Genomic DNA, 14,378 nt, shown 5'->3' with positions numbered 1-14,378 from the left:
TGTAGAAGTCAGTGACATTTTCTGATTGACAAGTGTAAGTTCTTTCTAAAACCAGCACAGTTCTGGACTGTCTCAGGGCCGCCAACCAAGCAAACGTCTCACATCTGTCTACTAAGAGTACGGCCTCTGAGAAGCTGCTTCCTTCTCTGTGCCTCACCTTCAGGCCTGTCTAGGGAGGGTCATAGCCAAGAGGCCCATTCACACTTACCCTGCTCATAGGCCTCCATCCCACCTGGCTGAGGGGCCTGAGGGCACCGAAGGGCAGGAGGTAGTAGAGGATGGTCAGGGGCCAGGAGCGCAGTTTCAGAGCAGGTCTGGACATGCAGCTCAGCTGGCCTAGCCTCCGCCGTAGGGCCAGCTGGGGAAAGTACAACCTGCAGGACACATGTCCACACATGGCCTGGGTCAGTGCCTAAGTCTGAAGGAAACCGAGGAACAACCCCCTCAGCCAGTGCCATTCCTGTGTGCACCCCCCCCCCCCGCAAGCTGCCTCTCCCTCCAATGGAACTGGAGAGTTCCAGTGGGCACTGCAGTACCCATTCCATCCCACTAACTCTGGCTGTGAGTCAGGGGCTTGGCTGGGCTGCTTTCCCAGTGTCTCCCACCTGCCAGCTGACTGAGTGGGCGGCAGCAGAGGGCAGCTCAGGAGCGACTCCCAGGAACCTCTAAGGCACAGCACCAAGTGCAGCAGCAGCCCCAGCACAGCCTGGAGCCTCGATGGGAAGGTGAGAGAATCTGCTCTGCCCTCCTCCCATGCTCAGGAGGTTGGGACCCAAAGACAGTTCTGCCCTCACAGTGCCATGAGCCTAGACAGCTGGGCGACCCCTGCCAAGTCTTGTTACTCTGCTGTGGCACCTGGAAAAAGTCTTCAGTCTCTTGCTCCATCCACCTGGGTCTCTCCAAAACCTCACCTCAAGGTCAGGGGGCTCCACCTAGGCTGCAAATCACCCTGCTCGCTAGAACCACACTTGACCCACGGGACCCACTAGTTTACAGTTCATTGTCTTCTGTTCAGCCAGCTTTCCAAAGGCACAGAGAGGCTCCTCACTGTAAGCTCAGCTTTCTGAATGCAACTACGTCCCCTGTCATACAGTGGTCATCGTAAGACTACACTGCCACCCCTCTGAGAATGCTTGAAAACCACATCTGTTTAAACAAGCGAAGGCTGCCGTCTGAGCCATGCTCTAGAGAAGCTGAGTCCTCTGTCCCCTAGAAACTGAGCAAACCAAAGGGACAAAAGGGGGTTGCAGCAAGAACTGGTGAGTGGCTCAGGCGCTGAGACCACAGCACACCAACTGTCCTGCATTCCTCCTTTCTCTTCCATAGGACCCCACTATGTCTTTCAAAAACCAAGAGGAGGTGGCAGGGACCAAGCAACGACAAATCAGTGTTCTCCCGTGGGCCGCCCTGCCCGTCACTGCAGAAGAGCAGGCACCGATGTGGAAGAGCTTGGGGGATCCTTTCGCAGGTATAAGCAGCAGGGGTCTGGGGTAGGAGAAGGGGCCTTGGTGCCTTTGTTAAGGACCAAGACACGAGGTAGAAGCCCACTGACTCCCCACCCCCCAGCCAGAGCCATGGCTACCTGAAGTGGGTCTCCTATTCAGGGCACAGAGGACCCCCCTCTCCAGGACCCTTTAGCCAACCCCTTACTGCCACCTCCATACTGGGGCCACTGGACTTGATGTCTGACCCTCCTGAGATGATGCCAGGGTACATTTATGGTTAGGTCTCGGTGGGCAGCATCTCACCATTTTGCTGCTGCTTGGAGCTCTGGTCCTGGCTGCTTCTCTGACTGACACATCTTGGGTAGGCACAGGGAGAGTATGCTGGCTGGCCGGCTCACTCAATGGCCTTTGTTTTCTCCTTACTCCCCTTTCCCCTCACCAGAGGAACTTCAGTGTGGTCACTGCTCCAGCTGCTGGTGGCAATGCTTCTAGTTTCCGTTCACTCTTGGTGGCTCAGGCACAGCTTAGAGGACCACAGCTATTGCAAACAGACAGGCACTAGTCACACACCTGCTTAGACCTCCTGTTCAGGGCACCTGCTCTGGGTTTGCTGTCAGGGCAGAAGCCCTCGTACTGGGCCAGTCCTAACACTCAGGTTTGGTCACCTGTCTGGTCCCTGCTCTGCTGGAGGGCAGCAGGTGAGTAAAGCCCTGGGGCTGTTTGCTCCAGCCAGCCTGGTAGAGAGGTGACCAGACTGCCACGACTTCTAGGCGCCACTGGGTTCCGAAGGCACAAGGTGGGAATCTGAGCCTTCTGCTCCAGGCTGACGGCCCCTCCCTCAGAGGACCTGACCCATTTTCCACTCAGGTAGCATCTGAGGAATGACAGAGGGGGCAGATAGCCAGGACATCCAGGTAAGGCATCATGTACTGGGCACTGTAACATACTGTAATCCCTCCTGGCCTTAAAGCCTCCAGTACCTGGCTGTGTGTAGTCCAGGCATCTTCACAGGCTGCACACCCAGGCATTTCAGAGAGAGTAGCTGGGGTTGGGCAGCAGCCAGCACTGAAGCCCAATCTTCCTAGTGGCTCTTTCAGTCTCCCTCCAAAAAAGTACCTTGGCCAGGCCATTCCATGGCAATCAGGGCCCGCCGCATGGTCACAGCCTCCCCCCCGTACAGATATCAGGGAGAGAAGAGCGACTTCTCTTCACAACTGCTGCTGTCTCAGCCCAGAGCCCTCAAAGACCTCAGGAGGATGAGAGTTCATAGGGCTACTGGAAGCCCACATGCCTGCTCTCCAGCCTCAATCGCAGCCCTGGAAGGAGTCAGGCCTCTGTCACTACCTTCGGCTTCAATAGACAGAGAGCAGACTCCGACAAGGACCAGCTAGGCAACACACAGCGACAACTCATACTGCTCTTACTAAACAAAGGGATTGTGTGTGACACTGATATGACCATGTCAGCCAAAGAGGCAAAAATTCCAACCCTGGCACTGCCTGCAAAAGCCACTGAATCCCAGGTATGCTAGTGGCCTCTGGGAGAAGGGACAAGGCCACCAAAGCCTAGGTATGTTCGGATTTCTCCCTGTAACCGAGGAAATGGAGGACTGGCCTACTCTGGCACACAAATGTTCTCAAATTCCTCTCAAAAGATGTCAGCACCAGATTAGCACACATGGAAGCCCCACCCCATCCAAGGGTCAGGGCCACTCTTCAGGGATACCCATGCTTCTGCTTTAGGCTCAGGAGAGCCTCTTGCTAACTTTCCCCTCCACCGTAATAGCGAGTGTGCTCACCCACTCATGCTACACTGCGTGCATGCACACCACTTTGGCCAGGCAGCTGGGCTCAGGGGTGATGTGCCATCGTGTGAGTTGGTGTCAGGCCCTCAGAGGCTTTTTCCTTGCTCTACAAAGTCCAGGCTTTGAAGTAGGAGCAGAACTCACACCCAAGACTAATAAGGAAACACCTATGACCTTGTAGAATGTGGGGGGACCACATTCCCCCAAGAATGTCGTTTCCCATCAAGATTTCCTTACTGTCCTACCAAATAGGATGCTAACTATGGCAGCTCTCAACACGAGTCTGCAAAAACAGCTCAGCTAAAACACAGGTTCTCAACCAAGACTCATTTTGTTCTTCCGTAGCACTATGAGGGCCAGTCAAGTCCTTCTAGGCTGGGGTCTTGGACAAGCTGGGTGGCCCACCAGGGCAGGGTAGCCTGGGTTCCTCCTGCCATCAGCAAGGCAGGTCAAAGGACCAGGGGCAGGGAGCTGCTTCCTTGAAGAGGCGCTAAGACCTGTCCAAGGGATGGAAGGACACGGCTGCACTTGCCCACAGTGAGGGCACGGATGAGCAGTGTACTCTTGCCTTTAACCACAGTCTTCCCTCCTACACTGGGACACCTGTGTGTCCACATTTCCTAAAAACATCAAAAGCAGACCCCACACAGCACCCTGGGAACAGGCTGAGTGAGTCCAGTCTGTCCAGCCTAGAGCTGCGAGGACAGGGAGGGGCCTGAGCAGTCTACCGTTTCACCTCCAAAGTGGAGCTACTTCAACAGCAACGCCTCCAGTCTTCCCTGTCTCCATACCCTTCCCTGAAGAAGCCCAGGCAGGCGAGTGCAGATACCACAGTCCCTTCTGAGAGCCAAGTGCAACTTGGATGATGGCCTGAGCGTCCGTCCGTTACCTAACCTGTGAGAACTCAGAGGGACCTATGGTGAGCATATATCTGACACTGCAGTCCTGAGTGCTGGCCAAGGCCTGGGCAAATCACTGCTGCTCTCTCCGCCTGTTTCTTCATCTGGAAACAGGGAACCCTCTTTGCCGACTTCCCTTGAGACTCAGACATGGCTATAACCAAGGCCAGACTAACCTTAAAAACTTTACTACCTCAACCGCGTGGCTCCCCAAGTCTTACCTCCCTTTCTAGCAAGGGAGACAGACATACTATGAGAAGGAAAGATGGGCAGCTCTGAAAGGGGAGCCCCAAAGATGAGCCAGTCCTGCCAGTAAGTAGGAGTAAGGGCTGATGCACGCACATGGGAGGGTTCTGTGAGGACACGCTGTTCTGGGGCTCATACCCATGCCCTTCCCTATCCACCACAGACGCCAAGATACCTGGTCGGTCCCAAATGGAATGAAACATCCAACTGAAGTCAACAAACGGAGCAGCCCAGTTAGCAGCTGCCATAAGTATGTTCGGATGTGAGAGGTGGGGTAGCGTGGGCATGTGTGTTTGTGGGTGGGGGTACAGGCGTGCTCTGGAGTCTGTGCACACCTCCTGACTAGGTAGGTTCTGGTTTAGGCAGGAGATAGAAGGCAGGCAACAAGCCCTTCCTGAGCACGAGACCTCCAATGCCCAGATCATGCAGCCCCTGCTCCCTTTCACTCAGGTTCCCACCCTAGGGTCTTCAGCCATTTCTTCCCACGCTCCCTGAGGCTGGGACACCTGGCAGGTGTGTCCAGGGAAGCAGCTAACTCCTTCTGCCTCTGTATTCCTGGGCTGGAGGTACACAGACTTCAGAAGTAACAGACAAGAAAATGGATCCTCTCTGGGCAAATCCAGCAATTCTTCTGAGAAGTCATGAGTTTGGAAGAGAGGACAAAGAGAAGGCTGGATGGCCTATCACCAAGTCAGTGGCTGAGGGGTGGAGTGAGACAAGGACAGACAAGTGTTCTTCAACTTCTCAAAAAAAAAAAAAAAAAAAAAAGAAAAGAAAGAAAGAAAGAAAAAAAGAAAAAAAGAAAAAAAAAAAAGCAAAACAAAACAAAAACCTTTTCTTGCCCCAAGGCAGAGTCATCTATTCCTTGCCCTCTGAAGTTAAGTCTACAAGGAAGGATGCCTCCCTCTCCCAGGCTGAGGCAGCACAGGAAAAATGCATGCTGGGAGCCCAGAGCCACCCCCAAATCCTGCCTGTACTTCCCACACCCCCCAGCATCTTGTTCACTTCCTGCCCAGCCTTTTGGGGACGAAGTAGAGGAAATGAGCTCAGGCAGACCGACTGAGGAGGGCCTGGGGGGCAGGAGAGCAGGGCCATCAGAAGGGACTCCTCAGGTCCGGCAGTGAAAGAGCCAACTATTGTGCTGGAAGGCACTCCCACCCAGGCCTCCCGGCCTCAGACAGGGAGGGGAGAGCCCCCTCAAAAGCTTGCCTGCTGCCTCAGGTCCTACTTGTGGCTTCTATCAGCTCAGTCACTCCCGAAAACAGCCTCACTCCAGTCTCTGGGCTCTGGTCTTCAGGTCCTCCGGGTTTGGCTAGGTTCTGAAGCTTTAACCTCAGAGTAGGCAGGGGCTCTGTTTCCTGCTGAGGGCGGGGGCAGGAGGAGCAATACCAGACACTGTTAAAGCTAACACACCCTGTGAGCTCCAGCTAAGTACCAGAAGCCCGGAGGGCCCTTTAAGAGGAGGGGCTACAGCCTGGAGAAAAGAGGAAGAGGCCAGCAGGGACCCTAGCCCCACCCTGTCATATCCTCCCGAGACTGACCAAAGACTTTGACCGCTCCCCAATCAACACCTAGCAGAGCAGCAGGGGCCCAGCGTTCCCCAGAGGATGCCTCCTGGAACTTCAGGGATCCTGAATCCTTAGTCTCTGGCTGGCTTCTGGTTACAGCACTTGTCACCTACCCTGCAAGTCAGCTAAAGACTGTCTTCCTCATTACAAAGCTACTTCCGGCATCCCCTTCAGAAGTTTTACAAATACGTTAATCCTTGCAATTTCTTCCTACACCTGATCATGAAGTAACAAGGCTAACCCTGCCAACCTCATCTGTTCCACAGGGCAACAAAACTCCGACACATAAAGCCCAGACCCTAGACCAAGTGGATAGGGGAACAAGAGTAGCTGTGAACAGCCACTACTCACCCACAGCCTAGAAAACGCAGTGCTTTCTGGGCTGGAAATACCCTGAGGGATGTGTCTTCTCCTCACACTGAATGGGAAAATCCCCGGCTGCAGTCAGCAGACCACCCTATACCCATAACCTGCCCAGCTCACACTCAATTAACGTAAGAGGAAATGAATGGGCCTAACATTTTCTAGGGAAACCGAAGATCTACAGGGGAAGTGGGGCAGGTCAACATTCTAGAATTTCATTCATGTTTGTGTAGTCAACTCAGCAGTGGCTGAGTGGCCTTGGGTGACTTAGTTTTTTCATGCTAGACTACTATAAAGGGTACACTTACAGCCCCTCGACAGAATCTCACCCCCAAAATAACTTGATTGGAAGAAGATGACATCCCGTTAAAGGGCTTACAGACAGTGGGCCACAAACCTGAAAAGACACTGACATTGTTTTGACACAGCTCCCCACACCTGTCCTCTTCACCTGGATCCAGCTCAAGCAAGTACCAGTGACAAGCTCAAGGACTATGCTATGGAAAGGCAAGCAGACTGGAGGGCTATCAGGGAGACTTCCATGGTATTATTCCACACCCACACCACACCGCGAGCCTGGGGACACAGAACGCACAGAAGCTGCCTTTATTCACTCAACCTGTGCACCAGTAGATAGTACTAATTAGTCCCTGGCCTCTGAAGATTATCTGGAGTCTGGGGGAGTAGCTCAGTTTGTAAAACATTCCCTTTGCAAGGAGGAGACCTGAGCTTGATCCCTGGGGGCCTGGGCACCACATGTCTTTTTTGTAAACAAACACTTTTAGGATTTCAAGTGATAGTTTACACATGAATTTCTTTCTGGTGAACCCCACCCCACTTATAAGATTAATTCACTACACTGAGGTCCCTTTGGGATACCCATGCCCCTCTATTCTGGGTCCTTCTTGGCTGAAACTGCTACCTAGTGCCAATGGGAGAGTCAGCAGGCTTGAAGATCATTTAGCTGCCAGCAAAGGAAGGCAAGGGATCTGGAGCCCCTTAGTAGAACACAAGCTGGACCCAAGGTGGGTGACTTTCATGGGTGACTTCTGGCATTCCCTGTCTGAACACTGTCTAATGCCCTGTGTCAGGGATGATGCGTAGTTGATGGACAAGGACAGCAGGTGCTCCGTCACCTCTTATTACCCAAGTGTCCAGAGGTAAATATGGCTACTTTCTCTGAGAAGCACAACAAGTCACAGGCAGGCTCATTTCCCACACGTATAGTTAAAAAGCCTGGGCAAGCATGGAACGTTCACCACACAAGGTTCTCTGAGCCCTCCCCAATTCCTCTTCTTTGTTCAGAAATGTCTCTTAGGAACATCTCCAAAGACAATGTCTAGAAAGCCCACGGCCCAGCACACTCACCTCCAGTTGAGAGCACTACATGGATACCGAGAGATGGCTTGCTTTAGGGCAGGATAAGCCCAGCAGAAAGCACAGCACCCCAAGCTTCCAAGTCATCACCTACCTGCCTAGGAGACAGGCCTTACTTGTTTCCTATTTTATTTTATGCTATCCTGTCCTATTCTATTTCTGTCAAGATATCTAGAGTCTCACTCAGTAGCCAGATTAGCCTGGAAATCACTAAACAGTTCCCGAATAGTGTTGACATTATGGCAATCCCCCTGCCTCAACATCCTAAGATGTTGAACTATAGGCTGGCCTTGTTTTTAAACTGCACATGCTTAGACACAGGCCTTAGCTTTCCCACACAATGGAAAGGCTGGCAATCTCCCAGTGGTACAGTTATGCCTCAGCTGAGGGAGGCAGGAGGAGACGTTAGACTGGAGTACGAGTTGGAGTTGGCCACATGGCAGCACAGCCTGAGCCACCTAACAGAGTGGCCAAATGTCTCAGAGCCATGGGTCCCTCACAGCACAGAAGCAGCAACGGTAGGGCCTGGAGACCCCTGAGAGTCCTCCTCTAGAACCCAGAGTTCTCTGAGGGCAGGTCCAGCAGTGTCAGAGTACTGCTCCAGACACTGCGCTGCCACAGAGGCTAGGCAGGAGGTAGGCTTTCCCCAGCGAGTTCACTACTTGCCCATTTAAACAGGCACAACTCTCTCAGCACCTACTGCACACGCCCTGCCTGCACCTACACGGCCTCATCTAACAACTGCGGAAAGTCAACGGCAGCCCTGCGTAAGCCCTCCTCAAGCTACACTCTTGTACCCACACCGAAACACAACTCTAGGACGAGCTAAAAGTAAGGAGGCTAAGTGGGTGTCCTTGGGCAGCCTGGCACCCCAGCCCAAGCCTGGCCTCCGCACAGCCGCCTCCACTGCTCCTCAGGCCATGTTTATACAAGAGGCCCAAGGCTAAGCCCAAAATAAGCATCCTCGCTTATGTTTCTCGGGTGTATAAAACAGTATTTTAAGGCAAGAATTCACAGTGCGATGTACTTTTAAAAACTGCAAAGAAAAAATACAGCAGGTGGAGATAAACCAAATTCAGTATTAAAAGCTACTGGGCAGAGGCACTCCCTGTAGTAACTCATCTTCTTAACTTTTGTACTCCATACTAAAGTGTTTACAAGGCTGGAGAGATGGCTCCGTTGGTAAAGTGCTTGCCTGAGTTTAGATTCCCCAGGATCCTCCTAAACAAAATCTGGTGTGGGAAAAAAAAGCCCAAAACCATGAAAGTGTGCTGCTGTGCCCCTGTACCCCAGGCATGACAAACTGAGGTGCATCTCTGTAAGCTCACTATATGGGCACATCCAAGTCAGTGAGAGACCTGTCTCCAAGGAGCCCAAAGACTGACAGCTGAGGCCGTCTTGTGATCTTGATCACACTGCATTTTCTGTGCCTACACAGCACCCGCTCCTACCCCAAGCACACACATGAGCACAAGCACGCACATTAGAAAGAAAAGACTGCACAGGAGGTCCCCATGGAATCAGACACTGGGGAGCTGAGGCAGGCGGACCATCAATCTGAAGCTGTGGTGGTTTGGGTGAGAAGGCCCTTCGCAGGCTCATATATTCGTTCGCATGCTTTGTCCCCAGCTGATGAAGTGTGTGGAAGGCTTAGGAGGTGTGGCTACACTGGAGGAGTTGCTGGAGGCCAGGCCTACTAACTGTCTCTGCCAGCGGCCTAGTGTCAGGATGCAGAGCTCTAAACTGCTGCCCCACACCATGCCTGTCTGCCTCCCACCAGGAAAATGGACTAACCTCTGAAACTGTAAGCAAGCCTCCAGCTAAATGCTTCCTTTTACAGGAATTGTCATGGTCACGGTGTCTCTTCACAGCTCTGGCAGGCTCGACATGGCAAAGACGGCTCCAGCAAGTTTTGCCTTTCACCTTCTTCTCCTTGCTAAACAGATTACACTTCTAGCCCCCAAGGTCTAGTCCCTTATTTATGGCCACTGACTCATTCCTGAGACAAAACACCAAGGTCCAACAATCAAATTCATTATTTAGCACAGTCTTTCCCTTTTTTTCCTTTAAAACCCTCTCCTGAAATCAACAGCAAAACCTACCTGTTGCTTGCTGTCCCCACACACTCCAGTCCAGTAATAAGTCTGGTGTGTGGGTGTGTCCTGTATGACTCCGAGGGGCCTCCACCAATCCCTTACAAACAGCACAGTAATTAGGACACTCGCTTCCCTCCCTCTATTTTGTATGAGTGCTGTTTCCCAGAAGCAATGCATCTTCTTAAAAATTCTTTAGCTGGTGGAGGTGGCGGCAAACACTTTTAATCCCAGCACTTGGGAGACAGAGGCAGAGGCGGAGGCAGAGGCAGAGAGATCTCTGTGTTCCAGGCCAGCCATGTCTACAGGGCAAGTTCTAGGGCAGCTAGAACTACAGAGAAAAACCCAGTCTTGGGGGGGGACAGGGACTCAAAAAAAGTATTTTTTGAGTAAAGATTTTTTTATGTGTTTGGCATGCATGTATATACATGTGTCATATGCATGTTGGAATTCAGAAGAAGGTGTCTCTCAGGCTGGGGCAGCCATGGAACTGTGCAGAGCAGGAGTGGAGCAAGAGTGGGACCGAACGGGGCTGGAGAGATGGCTCAGCGGTTAAGAGCGTCCGACCGCTCTTCCAGAGGTCATGAGTTCAATTCCCAGCAACCACATGGTGGCTCACAACCATCTGTAAAGAGATCTGATGCCCTCTTCTGGTGTATCTGAAGACAGCTACAGTGTACTTATATATAATAAATAAATAAATCTTTAAAAAAAAAAAAAAAAAAAAAGAGTGGGACCGAACGTGTCCAAACCCTGGGAATCTATTCCTGAAACTGGCAGGAGTAGGATGCCTACCCCATCCAGGGTCTGAGTGTTCAGGAACCTGTAGACCTGTGCCCCCAGCCTTTGCCTCACCAGAGGAGGTCATGAAACCCTATAGCCAGGTTAAACTTCCTCTCCCCTTATAAGGTTCATCAGTACCTAGAAGTCATCCTTATGCAAATAAGGTATCCCCTGGCCCCAGCTAATGATGTACTCACTCCCCAAAGGTTTAATTAAACAGCCTTTGTTTTCCGCTTTAAATGAGCTATCTCACTGAAGCCTGTCTCCAGACAGCCAAGAGTCTGCTGTTGTGCTCACTTGCTGCTTGAGGTCTCTATTCCACCCCTGCCCCCATCCCACTTCCTGCCTTACTTGCCCAGGTAGCATTCACCAGTTGTGACTGCAGGCTGTCATGCAGGGCAGGGAAGGATGGGTGTCAATCCTTTGTGTTAGCAATTAGGCATTTCCACCGGCCTGCTCTCAGGGACCTAGTGACAGCCACTTACATCACCATCATCTGCTGCTGCACCAGGTGCACCAGGTGCAGGTAAGGGCCCTCACCACCCCACATCTCCCTCCCTCCCTCCTTTCCCTTCCCCCTCTCCCTCTGTCTTGCCTGACCTCTCCATCTGTCTGTATCTCTCTCATGCCCCCACTCCAAGCTGGCCTTTCACTCTCTCCCATCTCCCTATAAGCCTCTTGCCCTACATCTGAAGTGTGGCTTGACTTCTTAGACGCACACCTCGGCAAGTGCCTGCCAAAGGTACTCAGGCCACTTTACCCTGACGCTCTGGACCTGGGGTTATGGTTGTGAGCCTCTAAGTTATCTCTCTAGTGGCCTAATCTTGTATTGTAAGGTTGGGTCTCTCCCTGGCTTACAGTTCATGGATAGACTGCTTTTTATACATGGGCTCATTTGAGGGCCAGAGTTATGTTTTAAGTTTTAATTACTGTGTCTAAGAGATCCATAAAACAAAATGCCTCTGACTTGTAACCTCCATGTCCAAGGACACATCCTGGAGCCTACTGTTGGTAAGACATAGCAAGGCACATGCTCTCACTCCCCTAAACAAGTTTGTGTGACCCAACTGCACTGCATGTGCTTGATCACATGTGGGTGGAAGTACATGAGCAGGACATACAGCAGGATGTACGATGCCCAACTGGATGCAGGTATGCAGGCAGGAAGTGTGTTGGATATATGCTTGCCCCTGATTGGACTTGATAGGACGTACACGCCCTTGTGGGTTTGCCTTTTTAAGCCTCTGCAGAATGTAACTCGTTGCCATTTTCAGGGAATTCGGGAATGGACTGGTGAGAGTCCATCATCGTGGCCAGTATTTAATTAAAGCTTGCTTCAGATTTGGTTTGAAACTGTGGTAGTGATCGTATGCTCACCCAGCGGGATTAACACTGCTGAAGCAGGTCCTCGGGCTTGTATGGCAAGCAGTTTACAAGCTGACACCTTCCAAACCCCTCTATTCTGTTTCCAAAGGATTACATATTTACAAAGAAAAGTGTCCCCGGAACTAAATTTGTTTTGCCTTTGTTTTAGAGACAGATTCTGCTGTCCAGGCTGACCCTGAACTTCTGGGTCCAAGCGATGCTCCTGCCTCAGACTTCGGACTGGTACGCTAGGCATGTGTCACCAATATCCCCAAGGGTTAATAGTCATCCCCTACTATTATCCTGGCTCAGGCCACTCATGTGTGTTTGCTTTGTTCTGAGACAGGGTCTCACTATGTAACCCTGGCTGTCCTGGAGCTCCCTAAGTAGACCAGGCTGCCCTGGGATTAAAAGTGTATGCCCACACGCCCAGGCCCCCATCTGTCTTTTATTTTCATGATCTTGTAATACCAACAGAGAGGACTGACACTTCTCATGTTGAAACTAATTTAGATTCTCGGGTCCAAAGGAGACGTCAGTTCTCTCAAACTCCAAAAGGCAGTCAGTCCTGAACTACAAGGAGGATTTCTGGCAGTTAGATATAAGCCAGCATCCCTCAGGAACATGTGAAGCTAGTTCCCCTCTATCAAAAGGAGCCATTTCGCTTATCACTGGCGATATATCTGAGGAGCCTTGAAAATACCAAAGCACACGCTGGCCTCTAGGCTCCCTCAGAACCACAAGCACCAGTCACACAGTTCAAAGTTCACATTAGCCCTTATCCTTTCATCCCTGGCTCCAACTCACAGGCTTCCCTCCCACAGCCACTTCCTCTTATAACCCTGCTATTTCCAATATGCACCCCCATTTCCTTGAGCTTTCCCTCTCTCTGTGTTCCTCTTTCTCTCTCTCATATCTAAAGAACGACCTTCTCTTAACCGTACCATGGAAGGCTCATGTCAGCAGTTTACAAAACAATGAAGTCTTCATGCTCTACAAGTTACAATAGCTGATTTACATTTTTGACTCAGAGGACTTATAAATTTAGCATGAATATTAGAGAAGAAAGTATTCATATTCTCCTACAAAAATGTTCCCCACCCTGAGGATATCCTGCCCTTAGAGCAGGAGACTTACAGTAAGGGCTGTCCCTGGGGCCAGGCCCTTTTGTCTTACACCTGGGTGTGTTGTGTTCTTGCCTCTGGGCCTATAAGCCTGGTATGTCATAGCCCCTAAAGACTAAGGGAGTCTCCCCTGAGACCTAGGGGTACCAGGCAAAGGCAGTACAAAGGGTGAAGTATAGCCAGTATACCAATGGCTCGAGCTGGAGGCTCTGTATACCATCGATGCTGCCAAGGCTACCCTGAGGAAAACCCATATCCATTTGATCCGTCTAACTAACTGCAGGGCATGGAAGATGCATCCACCAAGTGCCAAGGAAGAGGAGAGGAATACAAAGGGCGGAAAGAGAGCTGTTGGTTATGAGTCTTGGATGGGAAATGGCAAAGCTGCTCAAGGAATGCAAGATGGACCACTGAAGGAAATGCCTTCCTTCCCGGAGATCTGCTGTGTCCTTCTCCAATCTCCCTACAGAAAAAGCAGTGTGTGTGAATTGTGGGAGGGGGTTCAGGCTGGGGGTGGTGTGTGGGTGGTGTCCAAAGACCAGAATGAAAGAACCAATCTCTAAGTAAGCTGGAAAGCAACATATCTTCTTTTAAGATTTATTTACTTGATGTGCATGGATATTTGGCCTGCACGTATGCCTAGATTCTCTAGAACTAGGGTTACAATTACGAGCTGCTGGGTGGATGCTGGGAAACAAATCCAGGTCCCCTGGAAGAACAGCCGTATTCTTAACCACTGAGCCACCTCTGTAGCTCCAGACAGCAACATATTTTCAACTAGGTATTTTGTATTCCAAAATAGGAAGTGTGATCTACAAAAACATTTGCCAATACAGTGTGTCTGTGTGTGTGTGTGTGTGGGGGGGGATGAGCGATATGCCATAAGAGGACAATTAATTCTTTATGACTTGTGGGGACAATGGGGTAGCATGTTTGAATCACAATCGCCATGCAATGCAGAACACAGGCGACAGCAGGTACATCTGGTGGTCCTCTATCCCTGATACTCATAAGCAAAGGACTCTAAGCGCTTCCTCAGGCAGATGGCCAGAAGGCAGGCCTGCACAGCCCAAAGGGCAGTCCTTTGACCATGATTGCAGGCAGTTACAAATTCCTGCAGGGGAACTCCCGAAGATCTCCTCAATGTCACTCCACAGTCCCTGGCTTCCTCCTCAACTCTGCACTCCCTTTGGAAAGCCACCAGTGCTTACTGACAGATAACACCCACTTGAGCCAAGACTGAAGCCAGAAAGTGCCACTCAAGCTGTGCATGAGCCACACCACAGGACTAAAGAAAACAGCATGATACTC

The 14,378-nt window shown here is 51.2% G+C and overlaps 1 protein-coding gene across 8 annotated transcripts in view; it reads right to left on the bottom strand.

Moving 5' to 3' along the window:
* The window catches only part of Pisd (phosphatidylserine decarboxylase), a 49,079-nt gene that overhangs the window by 4,046 nt on the left and 30,655 nt on the right, over window positions 1-14,378 (bottom strand). Inside the window, exons 1-3 of one of the 8 annotated variants that reach the window (XM_063273621.1) lie at window positions 9,497-9,641; window positions 1,749-1,983; window positions 209-374 (exon numbers count right to left, since the gene is read on the bottom strand). The exons of 1 other annotated variant lie outside the window; for it this stretch is intronic. In XM_063273621.1, coding sequence (XP_063129691.1) covers window positions 209-374; window positions 1,749-1,801 — 219 coding nt within the window. In that variant the 5' untranslated portion in view covers window positions 1,802-1,983; window positions 9,497-9,641. Of the gene's footprint in view, window positions 1-208; window positions 419-1,748; window positions 1,984-2,110; window positions 5,579-5,603; window positions 5,753-9,496; window positions 9,642-14,378 lie in introns of those variants that run through there. 6 more of the 8 variants (XM_063273622.1, NM_001399650.1, XM_063273620.1 and 3 more) reach the window with 6 other exon arrangements.

The sequence above is a fragment of the Rattus norvegicus genome, chromosome 14 (assembly GCF_036323735.1).
Source record: "Rattus norvegicus strain BN/NHsdMcwi chromosome 14, GRCr8, whole genome shotgun sequence".
Taxonomy (NCBI): Eukaryota; Metazoa; Chordata; class Mammalia; order Rodentia; family Muridae; genus Rattus; species Rattus norvegicus.
The sequence above is the reverse complement of the archived record's forward strand: the minus strand, read 5'-3'. Positions and strand labels throughout refer to the sequence as shown.